Genomic DNA, 17717 nt, shown 5'->3' on the forward strand with positions numbered 1-17717 from the left:
CTTTATGATAATCATGCTGAAGGAGAAACTGACAGTAGAAGGTCAAGTTAGATAAGTGTTTTTTACTAATTTATTATTGCTCTTTTCTTTAAGAACATTGAGCACAATATATATATATATATATATACACATACATATATATATATATATATATATATATATATATATATATATATATATATATATATATATATATATATATATATATATATATATATATATATATATATATATTAATATCTTAACCGTAAATATCGTTATCACAAATAAAACTTTTTTTCTAAAAAGATAACCCTAAAATTCATAAAATCTTGCAGGGGGTTTCACATATCAATAAAAAATTTTTCTCTAAAAATAACCTTGGCATATTAATATTATGTAAAAAAAAATTGTTTTACTAAATATGAATTCAACCGAAATAAAATGGCATTTGCGAGTCAAACCATCAGAAAATAATATATATTGCTGATTTTACAAGTTGTTTCAGAGAGTTAAAAGCGTTAAAAATAACAAAAAACAAAACAAAAAAAATTAAATTAAAAATAAAAAAAGCTGAAATATATCAATAACACAACAAAAACGAGTAAAAAAGCAAAATAAATAAGTAAAAAAATCAGTCTTGAAAAATTTGCCGTCATACAATTAACAAAGATATACAAATGTCGTTAAGTAAAAAAATATAACTCTCTCAATAAAAAGAAAATCGTAAAAAAATATATTACAAAATGAAGAACATAAAGATTTGATATTTTTTTACATTAACTATGATACCATTTCATGCACCTTTTAACTGCTTCTACCCATGTTATATATGTTTTACTGTAACAACTTTGTATTTTGATATCAGGAACAAAAACACTAGACGGCTGGCTCATATTTTTTATGTCTTGTTTATTCTTCCAAACACCTTTAAAAAAATAGTGATAAAAACATAAATAAAAAAAGAGGGTTGCATAGCTCAAATAAAAGAACATATTATTTCATAAAAATTTATATTTTTAAATTCACAAATTAAAAAACCCCTTATTTATTCCGTGGATGCATTTACTAATGATAAATGTGTGGGTCTGATACAGAGGTTAATATCCGCGTTCACTTGACATGTTTATTGACAGAATCTTATGACAGGATCTTGACTATTGAGTTTTTTCTTTGTCGTTATGATTAAGCAAAAAAACAAAAAAAAACAGAGGGGAAAAAAAAACAGAGGGGTTCTAATATCCTTTTTTTAGCTTTGAAAACAAATTTGCATGAAAAACAAACGAACCGTGACTTAATCCCGCTAAATAAACTGCACCAAGAACGGACATCTCAGAATCGCTTGATCGTTCAATAACGCATCCAGTTAATGAGCTCATCAATTGCAAAATAAAATTATTATTGGATACACCACCACACACTCTAAAAAAATAAAATTATTATTGGATACACCACCATACATTCTAAAAAGTAAAATTATTGTATACACCACCACACACTCTAAAAAATGAAATTGTTATTGGATACACCACCGCACTCTAAATAAAAAAATTATCAGTGGATACACCACCACACACTAAAAAAAAACAACAAATAATTGCACAAATAATTAAAATACTAAAATACATATTAAAAGTTTGTACTTAATAACATCTTTAAAAGTAAAAGTCGATTCTTCCAAAGCCAATTGATATGTTTCATATAATCTAAAAAAAATCTTGTATTAAATTCGTAGCATTGACGAATCCAACAGCCATATTCTCTACATGACTTTATCTTAAAGCATATAAAAAGCTTTATTGCCTACCCAATCCATATTTTGTCACTACAGTCTTGTAATACAGGACTGTGTACATATCATATAGTGGCATGATACAATCATACAGTGTATGATTATGTGATTCAAAAACATGAATGGGAAAGGCAAAAAAAAATTCGAAATATCAAAATTATTTCTTTTAAGTAGCACTTGATATATTGAACTAAAAATTTATCTTTTTAAGATCATCTTTTTGTAAAATAATTATTCGAGGAGGGGTAGGCAAAAATCCAAGCTGCTACATTGGCCGCAACGTAAAGACTTTAGCACGTGCCTGTTTTAAAGTTAATATTGTTAATTGTTTTACAAAACTCACATACAAGCTTAAAATAATATATATATGTTCGGCTTATATCATTTATTATAAAACTAAATCGGAATTTTTAAATCCAAAAACTGTTTTATAAGAAAGGGTTCAACTTAATCATTACTATCCAAGAGTTTCTATAGTTGACAACTGTCAAGATAATGAATACAAAAGATCTCCAAAATTTACTTGACTTATGCTCTAGCCATGCTTTGAAACGTGATATAATTTTAATCAATAGCATCAACAAAGAATGTTCTAAAAAAGACTTGAACCCTTGATTACTCTTGTTTTACATAGTCCAATATAACTCTAACATATCGTTGGTATACAAGGGAAATGCTTCAAGTCCAAAACATCATTTTGAGATTTCTCATTCAAAAAATCAAATTTCCATTACGTAATTTTTTTCTGAATTTATGCTAATTACATGGATCACCAGTGCTCATGCTGTGAACCCTCAGAGGTTCCCGAACCGCATGTAAAGAAACCCTTTTTTAAAAAAGAAATGTCTCCAAAAAATATAGTATGCATCTGTAACGTAATGTAAAACCAGACCTTTCTGCTTTGCTCATTCCATATAATTAATTTTAGTATGAGTTTTCTTTTTTATACAAACCAATTAGATTTGTGTTTACACAGTTATATTAGAAGTGTGCAAACATTAATTTTTTCAAAAGAAAATGACTTTAATCTCTTTTTAAAACATTTTAGCAAATAGTAGTACCAAAGTAGTGCATGGTTAAAAATTAGTAATACGTATTACTATTTTTCGGTAACTTTTAAAACAAATCGTTGGTATACAAGCTTCAAGTCCAAAAACATCATTTTGAGATAATGAACAAATAAGTTTTTGCATAATAGTTAAAATGATAAGTTTTAGTGTAATAGTTGAAGTAAAAAATCTTTCTAACTCATTAATAATTGATTTATTAAATTAGTGTGGTATATCAAGCCATAGCGAATTTAAAATACTAAATATTGGTATAAATAACTTCATACTGCAAAAAAATGGACTTAGTGCATTTCCCTTGTATACCGACAATATACAACACAATATAAATACTTAGGAGATTTGATATCAAACGATATGACAAGAAGGACATTTTAAAACAACTACATTTTATATTTGCTGAAGCTAACCTTATTCTTAAAAAGTTTAACCTAATAAGAGTTTATCTTATTAGCTAATTTGGTTAATTAGATAAACCTTATCATGGTTATCAGTTACTGTAAGTTTTTCAAAAAGACACGCTTCATAGTCTATGTAATTCATATAAGAATACATTTGATCTGAATTTAAAGTATCCATAATGGATCAGTGCTCGCGAGCCATTAGTGAAACATAATGCTTGTTTACTTCTTGTGGTAATTCGTAAGTAACAATACTTCCCATTTTTATTGTTGCAAAGCAGTAAGAACCTTATAATACAATTCATGAAATCTGAAATATTCATTCGAAAACTATTTACAATAAAAAGCAACTTTTTTATCTTGGGACTAAATAAATAAATTTGAATAAGTGTATGTTTTTTTGTTTTTTTTGTTTTGTTATTCACCTCCTCAAGGCCGAGAAGGCTAATGATGAGGAGGCTACTTAATAGTGGTTATAACCCTCTCTCAACTCTATAACTACAAAACACAAACCTTGATGAACAAGGCCGCTGCACGGAGAAACAAGTTGAGCGCAGTACTACCAGAAACGTGGTGAGGATCGAACTCGGAACCTCTCGCCTATGAAGCGAGCGCTTTACCACTACACCACTACCGCATGTATATTTGCGTATATATCACATGTATATTTGTATACATATATATATATATATATATAAATATATATATATATATATATATTTTTTTTTATATATATATATATATATATATATATATATATATATATATATATATATACACATATATACATATAATATATATATACACATATATATCCTATATATAAGTATTATATGTACATGTGTGTGTATATATATATATATATATATATATATATATATATATATATATATATATATATATATATATATATATATATATATATATAAATAAAAAAGTAAAATGAAAAAAAACAACTTTTTTACGGTACTTAAAGTTTCATGCCGTTTGCGACACTCATCAGCCATATATTTAAATCAAGGCAAATCCGTTCAAAAATACAATTAAAAAACCGTTACAAAATTCAAAAATATGGAATGAGTTCTGACATCAAATAATAATAATAATAATAATAGTAATAATAGCAATAATAATAATAATAGTAATAATAATAATAATAATATGGAAAAACATCTTTTTTAATCACCAGTGTCATATTGGGAAAGAAGGAATCTGTTTCTATATCTACACTTAGAAACAATCTCACTCCTTTTATTCAATAAATTAGTACTTTTATAATATAGAATATTTTTTGGTGAGACATAATTTGCAAGATTTGGATTATATGCTTTACATCGCCTGAGAATTTTCCACTTAACTATAGGAACTAAATTAGCTTCTTTTAACTTCCATACATGTTTTGAGAGCTCAGTATCATTTTTGTATTTAGAGATGTTTAATGATTTAACGTGATTAGCGTATCTTAATTTAAAAGGAGTCTCACTTATCCCAATGTAGGATTTTTTATTAGAATATGAATCAAGATTATCAGTTGTAACAGTTACTTGATATACAATGTTGCTTGTTATACATTTATTGAACAACGGACAGAGATTTTTATTATAGCAGTTACAGCACTGTTGATTAGGGTTTGCATTGTTGCATAAAATGTATTTGTTGTGCAAATTTGTAATAGATTTTACACTTGGCATACAACTGTAGCTAACTTTGAATGTGTTCCTGTTAAAGATTATATGCAGTTTGTTATTATTAGGAAAATGTTTGTCAATAAGTTTCAAAAAACATTTTCCCACGTTGGTGCTAACGTTTTTGCTAAATGGAGGGTTAAACCAAATAATGTTGCGGGCTCTGTTCCGTTTTGAAGTTGATATTGTTGTAGGATTATATGTTAGACTACATTTATAACCAGACTTTAATAAAGCTTCATTATATAGAGGAATAGTATTTTATAACATTTCTTTGTTAGATGAGTTTGTAGACAATCTAAGTTCAATCGAATGTGGTATTTGTTTTAGTATATTTGTCGGGTGATTTTAATCAGCATGGATGTAATTTAATGTATTATTAGGTTTGAAATAAGGTTTAAAAGTGCAGTCACAAAGATTTAGAGTTACGTCGAGGTAGTTGACAATTTTCATGTTGCATTATATAGAAATCCGTAAGCCATTGCATTTAAATATTTTGACAATATGCTTTTTTATTTTTTTCATTTGAGGGCCACATTTATTACTAAAAACTACCGAGCTATAACTACTATAAGCTTACAACTGTGGATTAAAAACATCGAATCATCCAAAACAAACAGAAATGCTAGCTTTTGAGAATGAACTCATTGATCTTGTAAAACACATTAAGTTTCGAAAGGTACACAGCAGTTTCTAAAATAAATTAAAACAAGATATAAACAATATTCGAAAATCTAATCTAACTTATACGTATGCTGATAAAACAAAACAATCTTTACAATTTATCTAAAAATGATTATAACCACTTGTTAAGAAATGTCATCACTTCAAACTACAAATTATCTAGCTCAAATATAATAAATAAAGCAAACTTAGAAAGTAAACATCTTTTGAAAAATCATAAAGTTTTCAATAAAATTGACATTAATACATTTTCCAATTGTTTTATCACCTTAAAAGACCATAAAGATAATTTTGAAAACAATCTGACTGTCCGTTTATTGAATCCTGCTAAAAACGAGGTTGGTAGAATTAGTAAAGATGTTCTTTCTAAAATTTATACAGACCTAAGAATTATATTACAATTAAATCAATATAAAAACACTCAAAATGTTATCAATTGGTTTAAAGCCATAAAATATAAACACCTTTATAAATTTTGAGTTTTTAATATTATTGACTTCTGCCCTTTTATCAGTCAAAATCAATTTTGCGAAGCAACACCTAACATTAAATAAAGAGAACATATCACTAATTTTTCATGCAGGAAAGTCTTTGCTTTTTAATAATGATCAAGTTTGGATAAAGTATTCAATTGGTTTATTTGATGTTTCCATGGGAGTGTTCGACGGTGCAGAGGTTTGTGAGCTGGTAGGAATATTTCTTCTTTTTCAAATTTCAAAATTTTATAACAAGTTTGAGGTTGGTTTATACCGTGACGATGGTTTGGCAGTTTTTAGTAATAAATGTGGCCCTCAAATGGAAAAAATAAAAAAAGCATATTGTCAAAATATTTAAATGCAATGGCTTACGGATTTCTATATAATGCAACATGAAAATTGTCAACTACCTCGACGTAACTCTAAATCTTTGTGACTGCACTTTTAAACCTTATTTCAAACCTAATAATACATTAAATTACATCCATGCTGATGCTACAGTTGTATGCCAAGTGTAAAATCTATTACAAATTTGCACAACAAATACATTTTATGCAACAATGCAAACCCTAATCAACAGGACTGGAACTGCTATAATAAAAATCTCTGTCCGTTGTTCAATAAATGTTTAACAAGCAACATTGTATATCAAGCAACTGTTACAACTGATAATCTTGATTCATATTCTAATAAAAAATCCTACATTGGGATAAGTGAGACTCCTTTTAAATTAAGATACGCTAATCACGTTAAATCATTAAACATCTCTAAATACAAAAATGATACTGAGCTCTCAAAACATGTATGGAAGTTAAAAGAAGCTAATTTAGTTCCTATAGTTAAGTGGAAAATTCTCAGGCGATGTAAAGCATATAATCTGAATCTTGCAAATTATGTCTCACCAAAAAATATTCTATATTATAAAAGTACTAATTTATTGAATAAAAGGAGTGAGATTGTTTCTAAGTGTAGATATAGAAACAGATTCCTTCTTTCACAATATGACACTGGTGATTAAAAAAGATGTTTTTCCATATTATTATTATTATTATTATTATTATTATTACTATTATTATTATTATTGCTATTATTACTATTATTATTATTATTATTTGATGTCAGAACTCATTCCATTGTTTTTTGTTTTATTTTTGAATTTTGTAACGGTTTTTTAATTGTATTTTTGAACGGATTTTCCTTGATTTAAATATATGGCTGATGAGTGTCGCAAACGGCATGAAACTTTAAGTACCGTAAAAAAGTTATTTTTTTTCATCTTAATTTTTTATTGTAGGGTATAGCAGGGTTAGATTTTGGCGTTAACAGCCTTCCAATAACTAAATTTACTCCTGCCGTTAACCAAATGGAGATATAAAAATACAAGTTTTTTTATTGCTGGCATTAAAAACAGCCATTTTACTTTTAACCAGCCGATAGCTTACCGCAGGGTTTAACGGAGAGATGTGAATACGGCTGCAGATCTACTATTTTTACATAGCAGACCTATTATTTATGCAGTGCAAATTTAAACTACCAAGATGTACAAAGATGTACCAAGGTGCTAAATATTCAAGGTCTAACAAAATTTTTTTATACATTTCTTACCTAAATGCTATTGATTCCAAAATTGCTCTCACCATGTGTGATTTAGTAGTATGGTTAGAAATTCCAATAAATCCTCCACAAGAATAGGGGTCGTTGTAAGGCAACTAAAATCAATAATATGAAAAAAAATCATTACAAATTTCAACCTTTTTTTTTGTTTTAACATTTTTACACATTTCATTTTACACAAAACTAATTTTTCTTATCATTTCTTATTATTTTTTTGTCGTTCCTTTTTTTTTAGTTATTACTGTATATATTTTTTAGTTATTTTTATTTTGTTTCTTTATTATACTTATTATACTTCTTTTTCAATCACAAAACCCAAAAGATGTATAGATAATACATGTATGTATAGATAACACATGTATGTATAGATAATACATGTATGTATAGATAATACATGTATGTATAGATAATACATGTATGTATAGATAATACATGTATGTATAGATAATACATTCATGTATAGATAATACATGCATGTATAGATAATACATGTATGTATAGATAATAAATACATGTATAGATAATAAATGCACTATAAGAATAACACCATACATGGGTAATAATAACAGTTTAGTTCAAAGTCTAAAATAAAAAAAAAAAAATAGAGTTTTACATATTTAAAATTTTAAAATTACAAAATTTACAATAAAAATCTATCTAGTCTTGCTTTGAAAGAGTTCACAGATGGGACATTTAACAGATTGGTTGGTAAGACGCTCCATTCATTTGCAACATGATTACTAAAGAAGGTTTGTCGAGATAAAAACCACAATCTGATTGTAGAATCCAAAAAAGGAATTGCATTCTCAAGTTGAGGTCTAATTAGCACTGTGTAAAGGAAAAGGATCATTTTCATATTCAGATGAGTGAAGGTATGCTTGATGGTTCCAAGTACATTCTGCGCTTTTGATAATGCCATTTGATATCTGATGAGACGAACATGCCAAAGTCACATTCTTCTTTTGTTTGGCAAAGTTTGTATTCAACGCCATTTTCTGTCATTATATAGATTAGTCTGATGACTTTTTTTTTCTAATGTGCATAACTTTGCACTTCTCATTGCTCATTGCTTTGTTTTCATCCAACTATTCTAGTCTATTTTTTACGCTCTTGAAATTTAATGCACATTTTCTTCTTCAGACGAAATATTGGAAATTTTTATTTATGCAAATGACCATTGTTTCCTTGGGCAAGGTTATTGCACCAGTATTGTCTCTCAACAATTGTAATTTGTGTTTCACCTTTGCATGTCATTTTACTTACAAATAGAATATTTAAGGATCTATCTTTACTTTGTCAACAATTGGTTTTACATACTTGATTTTCTTCACAGCATTTTTCACATTCTTTTTTGTCAATTTGTATTTATTTAATAACTTGATTTTTTCATAACTTGTTGCTTGTAGACACCTCCACTGTGTCTTTTTCAGCTTATCAGTGTCCTAACTTCAGCCAATGTGGCTTCATATATATACTTCAGTCAATATGCATGGAACTTTTATGGCAGTTTTTATTTTATTTTAACTTAATGTATATTATTAATTTATATTTACATTATATTATTAATTTATTATATATATATTACTGTTATATATTTAGACTTAATGTATAATGTTTGTGACAACTCTACTTATTTTTAATTTCAATTCAATTTTTATTTAGGTTTTTTTTATTTTATTTTTATTTAGGTTTGTACATTTTAAATGTTTTCAAATTTATACTTAGTGTTTCAAATGTAGTATTAATTTATAATTAAGTTGTTTATCTACCAAATGTTACATACCAAATGTAGGAGATGTTACCAGTTTACAAATGAAAAAAAACTTAATCTTACTTTTATTTTAACATAACTTTAAATGACTTTAAACTCACAGAAAGCCCGTAAAAACCAGGTACAAAGTAAACTCCACCACTATCTAAAGAAAACTTGTTAATTAATTAGAAGTGAAGAAAATTAAAATTAGATTTTAAGTAGAAATTAAAAAAAAATACCATTTACTGAAAAAGCAATTTCAGATGATTTTGATACATCATCAAATAATCCTTAAAAAAAAAAGAAGCTTTAAAAATGTATTACACAATGGGCAATGTGATAAATTGTATTTACATGTTTATTAAATGTGTTATGTGATTACATAAACTAACCAATATTTTTTGCCCATTCAATGCTTGAAGCTATTCCAGATACCATAGCTTCACAGGTATACTTATACTCATTGTTGATCTTCCATGCAACTTGTGGATATAATCCTAAAAGGTTATATGAAATAATAATTATATTTAATTAAAACAAAATAAGGAAACAAAAATGCAACAAAAAAAAAGAATATATAAGAAATAAATTAATATTACATCAAAATTACCAGTCATAGATGCCTGTAAATAGGATCCACAATTAATTGACAAAAAACATCCAGTCCCCATTATACAGCTAATTTCACCAATATTAAAACAACACTGAGCAAAAGAAGCTGCTGCTACATCGGAAACCTTAAACAACAATTTATTTTCATATTGTCATCATTTTTGGTGCCAAATCTTATTTCTCAATAAAACTTTTTAACTAGATGTAGCTTTAAAAAATTTCTTTTAAACTTTAAAATTTTTACAACTTAATAAAGTTTAAGGTAAAAATATTTATTTAAATATTTATTGATATACTCACCTTATTATTAATTACAAAAAATGTAATAAAAGTATCATTACAATTAAAATATTAAAAAATCTATTTTAATATCAAATGCAAAAACTTGATATTAAAAATATGATTGTTGTTTAACATTAAAAAATGAAAAAAGTTTTAAATGAAACAATGCAAATAATTTTTTTAAACTATTTATAAAAATAACTATTAAAAAATATTTTTGCATTTCATTCATCATATTTTTCATTCATTCATTCATCAAACTTTCAGTGTTTCAATTTGAAAAACTGTTTCATTGTGTTTAGGGAAAAAACAGTTCCACTAAAAACACTTTAAGAAAATATTTTGACAGATAAAGCAATAAACTATTAAATAATAATAAACATAAGAAAACAAATTATTATCAAATAAAAAATAAAAATATAAAAAATTAAATGTAAAAACTTACAACTGAATTTAAAGAAAGTGAAGAACCAAAAACATCATGATCTATTTTGCAGAAAAACTGACTAAAATGTAAATAAGATTTTTACCTAAAAGTATATGCTTTAGTGTAATTACTAAAATTTGTGAAGAGTATAAAAATAAATTAAGTTATGTACATCAAAATAATAAGTTAATTCAGTTAATAAATTACACAAACAGTTTATGCGAGGCATATTTAACTGTGATTGCAAATTAATTGTGTTATCACATAATATATAGCAACTTTCACCATTGTATTCCTGTAACCTCTAGGTGGTGGAATGAGTTGAAAAGAAAAAAATATGTCAAGAAATCAAATTATTTACAAATCATAAAAAAAGCGCTAGTATGTAATAATACCGACTAAAAAACGACTCACTAGTTAAAGCAATGTTTATAACTGTAATGTAGTTTAACTAGTAGCTATAATGCAAAAGTAGGCATGATACAGTAGTAACTACAATGCAGTAGTAGCTATGATGCAGTAGTAGTTACAATATAGTAGTAGCTACGATGTAGTAATGGCAAATTAGTAAATCTATGATTTATACACACAAAAAAACACTCGACAATGACTACATAAATTTATTTAAATTTTTAAAAATTTTAAATATTAAAAAATTTTAAATATTTAAAAATGGATTAAAAGTTATTATTTAAGTTATCGTGTATTATCATTAAACTATAAATATTTGCATAATAGAACTATAAGATTTTATTATATTTTATCTGTTATTTTTGTTTTTACATCCTTGTTCAACAATATATCTTTATTTATTCCACCAAATAAATTTACCCACCAATAATATTAAAATATTATTATCCTAATGATATGGTTTGGTTTATTATCTTAATAGGATATAGTTTATTTAAGAAAATTGCCTGGGCTTGACAGCTTGGTTTATTACTTAATGCAAATATATGCATTTACTTGATTTTTAATAAAAAAACAACCTCTTAGCAGTATTTATTAAAAAAATTATACAATAACATAAAAATATTAATCAATAGTCAACCACCATTTAGTCTTGGAGTTATCAAGAAATTTTTAAAAACTTAGCTGAGCCTAGAGTTATCAGCAAAATAATTTTTTTTTTTTTATGGGTCACATAACAATATTTTTAAAGATACCTTGTTTCCATCACAGAAGGCATCATACTATTTGGCAAACCAAAAAGCCTGAGTTCCCAATCATTCTAAAAAAAAAACTAATAAAAGTATAACAGCTGTTCATCTTTTATTTAGTAAAATCAGTAATAAGCTCCCCACTACTATATGATAAGATCCCGCTATTCTGTAACTAAGTTCCCACAGATAAAAATTTACTTTTAAATTTCACCTTTTCAGTTTAATCAACAACTTGGTTTAGCTTTGATAGGCTTTATTTTAAAAAGCTTTGATAAGCTTAGATTAAAAAGCTTTCATTTCAACATCAATAGGGTAAATTCCCTCAAATCCTATCTCTAAGCTAAAATAATCAAAAACTATATATACCAACAAAAAATAAGAAATTGGATATCTTTAAAAAGATACATGAAAATGATTTTTTCAAAGAAATGAAGTTTGAAAGAAAAAAAGTATACAAAATAAACATGAAAAAAGTTTTTATTTATTTTCATTTATATTGTAAACAAAATTTTTTTTTTAATAAACAGTTGAACTATTAAATAAAAAATTACACTAAATGGGTTCCATAAACCTGTTCCGATTGCATTAGTTGGATCAGTTACGTATAACTTTCCTGAAAAATAGTTTAAATTTTAGAATAGTTTGATTTTTAAAATTTTTATTAAATCTCAAATCTCAAATAACAATGGTAACCAATGCTACAAAATAAAAGTAACAATTAATAATGCTACAAAATAATAGTAACAATTAATAATACTACAAAATAATAGTAACAATTAATAATGCTACAAAATAATAATAACAATAAATTAATTAAATGATTAAATAAATGAAACAGCAAATAATAAAATTACTTTTATAAATTTTATAAATATATATTTATAAAAAAATATGTTGTTAAGTCTCATTTTTGCTTTTTCTTTTTAATAAAAAAAATACCTTTACTGAGTTTCCAAATGAACCACGTGTCAATAGAACCAAAAGACAATTTTCCTTCAGCTAACATTTCCTTTAACTTTAAAATAATTTTTCTATTGTTTAGTTGAAATAATTTTCATTAAAAATATAATCCTAACATAGATAGCTAAAAACCAGCAAAGCCACCCCACAATGTTTTTTATTATTAAAATATTATGTTCTCTACAGTAAATATATTATTCACAAATATTCAGTATATACAGTAATAATATACAGTAATCAATCATTAATAATATACAATAATAATATACATTAAATTAATATAAATATAAATTATTAATACAATATAATAAATTAATATTGTATAATAATAATAATAATAATAATAATATAATAAAAACATATATTATATAATATAATAATAATATTAAATAGTAATATTAATTATATAACAGTAATATATATAATAAATTAATAATATAATGTAAATATAAATTAATAATATACAGTAAATATCATTCACTAATATTTATGGTCTTTGAAGTAATTTTTCTTCTGTTGAGTCTTATCTTTTGCAAAGTTCACCAGACCTACTTGCTCTTTGTGAAACTAATTAGAGTTCAGCTGTCTCATTGTGTGATTTGTTATCTTCCTTTAACTTGTAAAGACTACATTAGTCACATGCTTGGCCTGGAGATTTACATTTGTAAGAATTCACCCATTTGTCAGGAAACTAGGTTTGAATCCACAAACTGTTCTTTTATGTGTTTTTGTTTAGCATTACTTCACTCCTTTCTCTTTGTTCTATATCTATCTTTCCAATTCATTTTCCAGACAATCTGAATCATTTACCATCTTCTCTACTTGACTAATGTCTTGTTTCTAGTCAGTGCTCAGTTTCTTCATATTCACTGGTTGAGGTTCTACACATTTAGTCTTAGGTGCTTCTGATTATAGTCTGATTTCTCTAAAACTATTATCCCACTCTTCTTCATCATTAGAATCCCTCTATGATTGTACCTTTTACAACTACTTTAAAGCTGACTGGGACTTTCCATGATTTTCTTCGTGATGGCCTTTGGGTAGAAATCTTTTGTCTTCCTGTTGGCATGGAACCAACATGGATTATGCGGCTGCAATTTCCAATTGTAACCATTACATCTATATCTATCACCAAAGCTATTCTCTAGAAAACTGATAATTGTTTACTATTGCTAGAAACCACTGTAAAAAGGTTTTGTCTAATGTCAAATCTTGCTATACTCAGGTCACAAAATCTCGTATTTCATCTCAAAAACTAGGCTCCAGAGACTTCTGGAGAATATTTAACAGTCTATAATAAGGGCAAATCTGTTATTCCATTATGTATGGTTCACATTTTGTTACCTCACCTAAAGACAAAGCTAAATTGTTTGCTAAGAACTTTTCATCAATCTCATCTCTTGATGCCACTAATAAAATCCTACCTGATATAGGCAACAAACAGGTTGATCCATTGCTTGACATTAGTATTACTCCACCTTCTGTATTTAAAGTGATTTCCTGCTGAGACTCTTCTATAGCTTGTGGCCCGGACAACATACCTGTTATAGTCTTGCAGAAGTGTTCTCTGGAGCTGTCCTCTATATTTTTAAAACTATTTAACAAATGTTTATCAGAGTCTTGTTTTCCAGCATGTTAGAAAGGGACATCTGTTCTCCTTATTTTCAAAAATTCTGGAGAGTGATCTGACTCATCTAACTACTGTCCCATTAGTTTTCTTCCTATCATAAGCAAAGTTTTGGAGTCTTTAATCAACAAACACCTAATCAATTATTTTGAATTTAACTACTTACTTTCTGATCATCAATACGAATTTCAATCTTCCCGTTCTATTGCTAATTTGTTAACGGTAATAATTGATAGGTTTTATCATGCATTAGATAGCAGGCTTGGACAGAAATGGCATGCAATTGAGCGCTATTGCTGACCACGCAAATGATTTTTTTTTTGATAACTTGACCATTTGTTTATATGTTTTGACGATTTAAATATATCAGAAATAGGTTAAAAGTAGAAACGCTCAACTTAAACTATATAAAGAAAATATATAAGCACTAAAATAAAAATAAAAACTTAAACTTGAAGCGAAACTTTTTGTTACGGTTTTAAAGGGATCCCAAAGTGCCAAGACAAGCTGTGTTTATTTTAAAGAGAATGATAAAAAATAGTGTTGGCAGAATTTTTTTAAGTAAAACAGAATAATAAATGTATAGTAACAAAAACAAACTTTGTTGTTTTACTCAAAAATGTTTCCACAGTAGCAATTCTCTCAAAGTCTTTAAAATATACGCTGAAATCCACTGTTCTCCTATCGAAATGACATTTTACAAATTTTTAAATAATAAATAATTTTGGTAAACGACATCATTTATTAGAGATAATAGCCAAATTCTTTATTTATAATTAGAAAATATTAATAAGTATGTTAATTTAGTGGAAATTGATAAATTTTGATGATTTGCTTATAAATATTAAGGTAATTTTGTATTTTGCATTTGGATTTTGATAACTAAACGATTAAAATGTTGGCAACTCCTGAACGATTCGAACCTCTTAAAAAGAGAAAAAAAAACCTGTATGGATAAGTAAACAAACGAAATAGTTGACAATCGTATCAGCTATGAAAATTTGAATATTGATATTGCTAAAATGTCCAAGTTATGCCGTTTAAGTGTTGGTGCTGAACAATGGTGTAAATGTGGATATTGTAAAACTATGCCACTTGAAAAAGAATGTCTTTGTTGCGTTGAAATAAAGGAAATAAATAACGCCTCAGGTATTACAAATTAAGTAACATTCTTTAAAATATAAACTGATGTGCGCAGTATTAATAATAGTAATAATAACAAACATTAACTTTTTTGTACATAATAACTATGTAAAGTAAAAAAAAGTTTTTTTTTTTAAAGATCATCAATGCATAACAGAGCATAAAAGTTTTTTGACTGGTTGCACTGAACCATATCCGTTATGGATATCAATGGCCAGTCTGAATGACAGAGAAAGAGCTTGGATTCCAGATTCATTTAAAGAAACTTCAATGGTGAAGACCAAGGTGCTTTAGGGATATCTGAAGTTGAAGAGGTATGGAAATACATTGAAGGGTTTAAATTTTAAAATTAAAAACAACAGCTATTTTCATAGCCACAAACTTTTAAAAATGTTATTTGCACTAACATCTTTGCTAAATAATATAAATAAATATACATACATACATATATAGGAAATATGTATATTTACAGCCAGGGGCTATTTTAGACCGTTTTCGACAGCGTCGACCGTATTTGGGCGCTGTCCAAATTCAAACTTAAGGACCCTTTTTTTTTTTACGGGAAACTTCCTTTACTTGAAAACGGATTGCTTTCTTTGTTTTCATAACTAAATAACATGTTTTTTTGTTTTGTTCTTGATTACAATATTTATTAAAAATTAAGATAAATTTTTTATAGAAAATTAAAAGTTAAACCGCGTGCCAAAAAAAATACCAAATATCAAATAATAAATAAAATACCAAATAACAAATAGTAAGCAATTAGTTAATAATACCAAGAATGCAAAGAATCTGTAACATGATCTGATGTATTGTCATTAAAAACTGCTAAAAAACACTGCTTTAAAAACGTGTTTATAAAAACCCATAAATAAAAACCGATAAAAAAGTATAAAAAACAAATACAATTATAATATTAAAACATGAAGAAAAAATATAAAATTATAAAATTAAATATAAAATTAATAAATGAATGGATAATAACTAAAAAATAAATAGTGCCCATACAAAATCAAAAGCTTCTCATAAAAAGGGCTGCAACTAAAACATTGCTACCTACATTTGATATAAACATTACCAATTACATTGTATCATCAGATAGTGATTTGTACTGAAATCGCAGAACTAATGACTGACACGAAGCACCAAAAATATAATGTGGAAATTCAACATCAACAAATGCAAAGAAAGTATTTCTAACTTGTTAACAGTCTCTTTAAACAGTATGGATAACAACGATTTTGTTAAACAGCATCAGTCGATGAGAGTTTAATGAGTGAAAACACACAAAAATGTAGCAGTATAAAATACAGCGATCACCATCGATTAGTTTTCTAGAAAAATTTTACGAAAATTTTATCACTGTCGGTGCTCTTGTTGACATCGAGGAAGTTAAAAATAATAGATACATTTAATTGTTGGAATATTTTCAAAGTAAAATGGAGATCTTACTCGACAGATGTTAATTTCAAAGGGCTGCTAACACTGATTGCATTTTCATGAATAACATTTTCTTTTAAAAATAACATTTCGCTTATGTTAAGACTACAAAGATGTTTTTCGACACACTTGTGAAATTCCAGCATATAAAAATGATAAAAATAATAATAACTAGATAAGTTTTATTACTTTTTGGTGATGTGACAGTTCTGTTTATGATGCAAATGTACATATACAATCATGGAATTTGAATATGGGTATGTAACTGATGTAATTGCAATATTATTTTCAGAAGTGTAGAATTCCAACTGTATGAAAAAGAAGTGAATAAAACTCTATTTAATATCTACTGATTGTCATACTCAAATCTAAGAGTGAATATGCGATGTAACAATTTAAATTATCAATAAGATTCGTGACACGTTGCCAAATCAATCGGAAAAATCATGCACAAAGCCAGTCAAATCAGTTTCAAAAAATACTTACTATAATGGATTCCAGCTGTATTTTGGTGAGGTGTTAGAGCATCAAATATAATCTCTGCGTTTAACTTCATCAAATTTTTCTTCTTTTTTATACCATATTTGACTTTATATCAATGCTGTTTATTTT

At 26.4% G+C, this 17717-nt stretch overlaps 1 protein-coding gene across 1 annotated transcript in view; it reads right to left on the reverse strand.

The window, feature by feature from the left end:
• Nucleotides 1-601: 601 nt before the first annotated feature.
• The window catches only part of LOC100203089 (putative glycerol kinase 5), a 45657-nt gene continuing 28541 nt past the window's right edge, over nucleotides 602-17717 (reverse strand). Inside the window, exons 8-19 of the mRNA XM_065788220.1 lie at nucleotides 12875-12950; nucleotides 12487-12548; nucleotides 11939-12003; nucleotides 10791-10851; nucleotides 10062-10188; nucleotides 9844-9948; nucleotides 9691-9741; nucleotides 9571-9614; nucleotides 7690-7793; nucleotides 1623-1685; nucleotides 1268-1401; nucleotides 602-907 (exon numbers count right to left, since the gene is read on the reverse strand). Coding sequence (XP_065644292.1) covers nucleotides 759-907; nucleotides 1268-1401; nucleotides 1623-1685; nucleotides 7690-7793; nucleotides 9571-9614; nucleotides 9691-9741; nucleotides 9844-9948; nucleotides 10062-10188; nucleotides 10791-10851; nucleotides 11939-12003; nucleotides 12487-12548; nucleotides 12875-12950 — 1041 coding nt within the window. The 3' untranslated portion in view covers nucleotides 602-758. The remainder of the gene's footprint in view (nucleotides 908-1267; nucleotides 1402-1622; nucleotides 1686-7689; nucleotides 7794-9570; nucleotides 9615-9690; nucleotides 9742-9843; nucleotides 9949-10061; nucleotides 10189-10790; nucleotides 10852-11938; nucleotides 12004-12486; nucleotides 12549-12874; nucleotides 12951-17717) is intronic.

Source organism: Hydra vulgaris, chromosome 01, assembly GCF_038396675.1.
Source record: "Hydra vulgaris chromosome 01, alternate assembly HydraT2T_AEP".
In the NCBI taxonomy this organism is placed as follows: Eukaryota; Metazoa; Cnidaria; class Hydrozoa; order Anthoathecata; family Hydridae; genus Hydra; species Hydra vulgaris.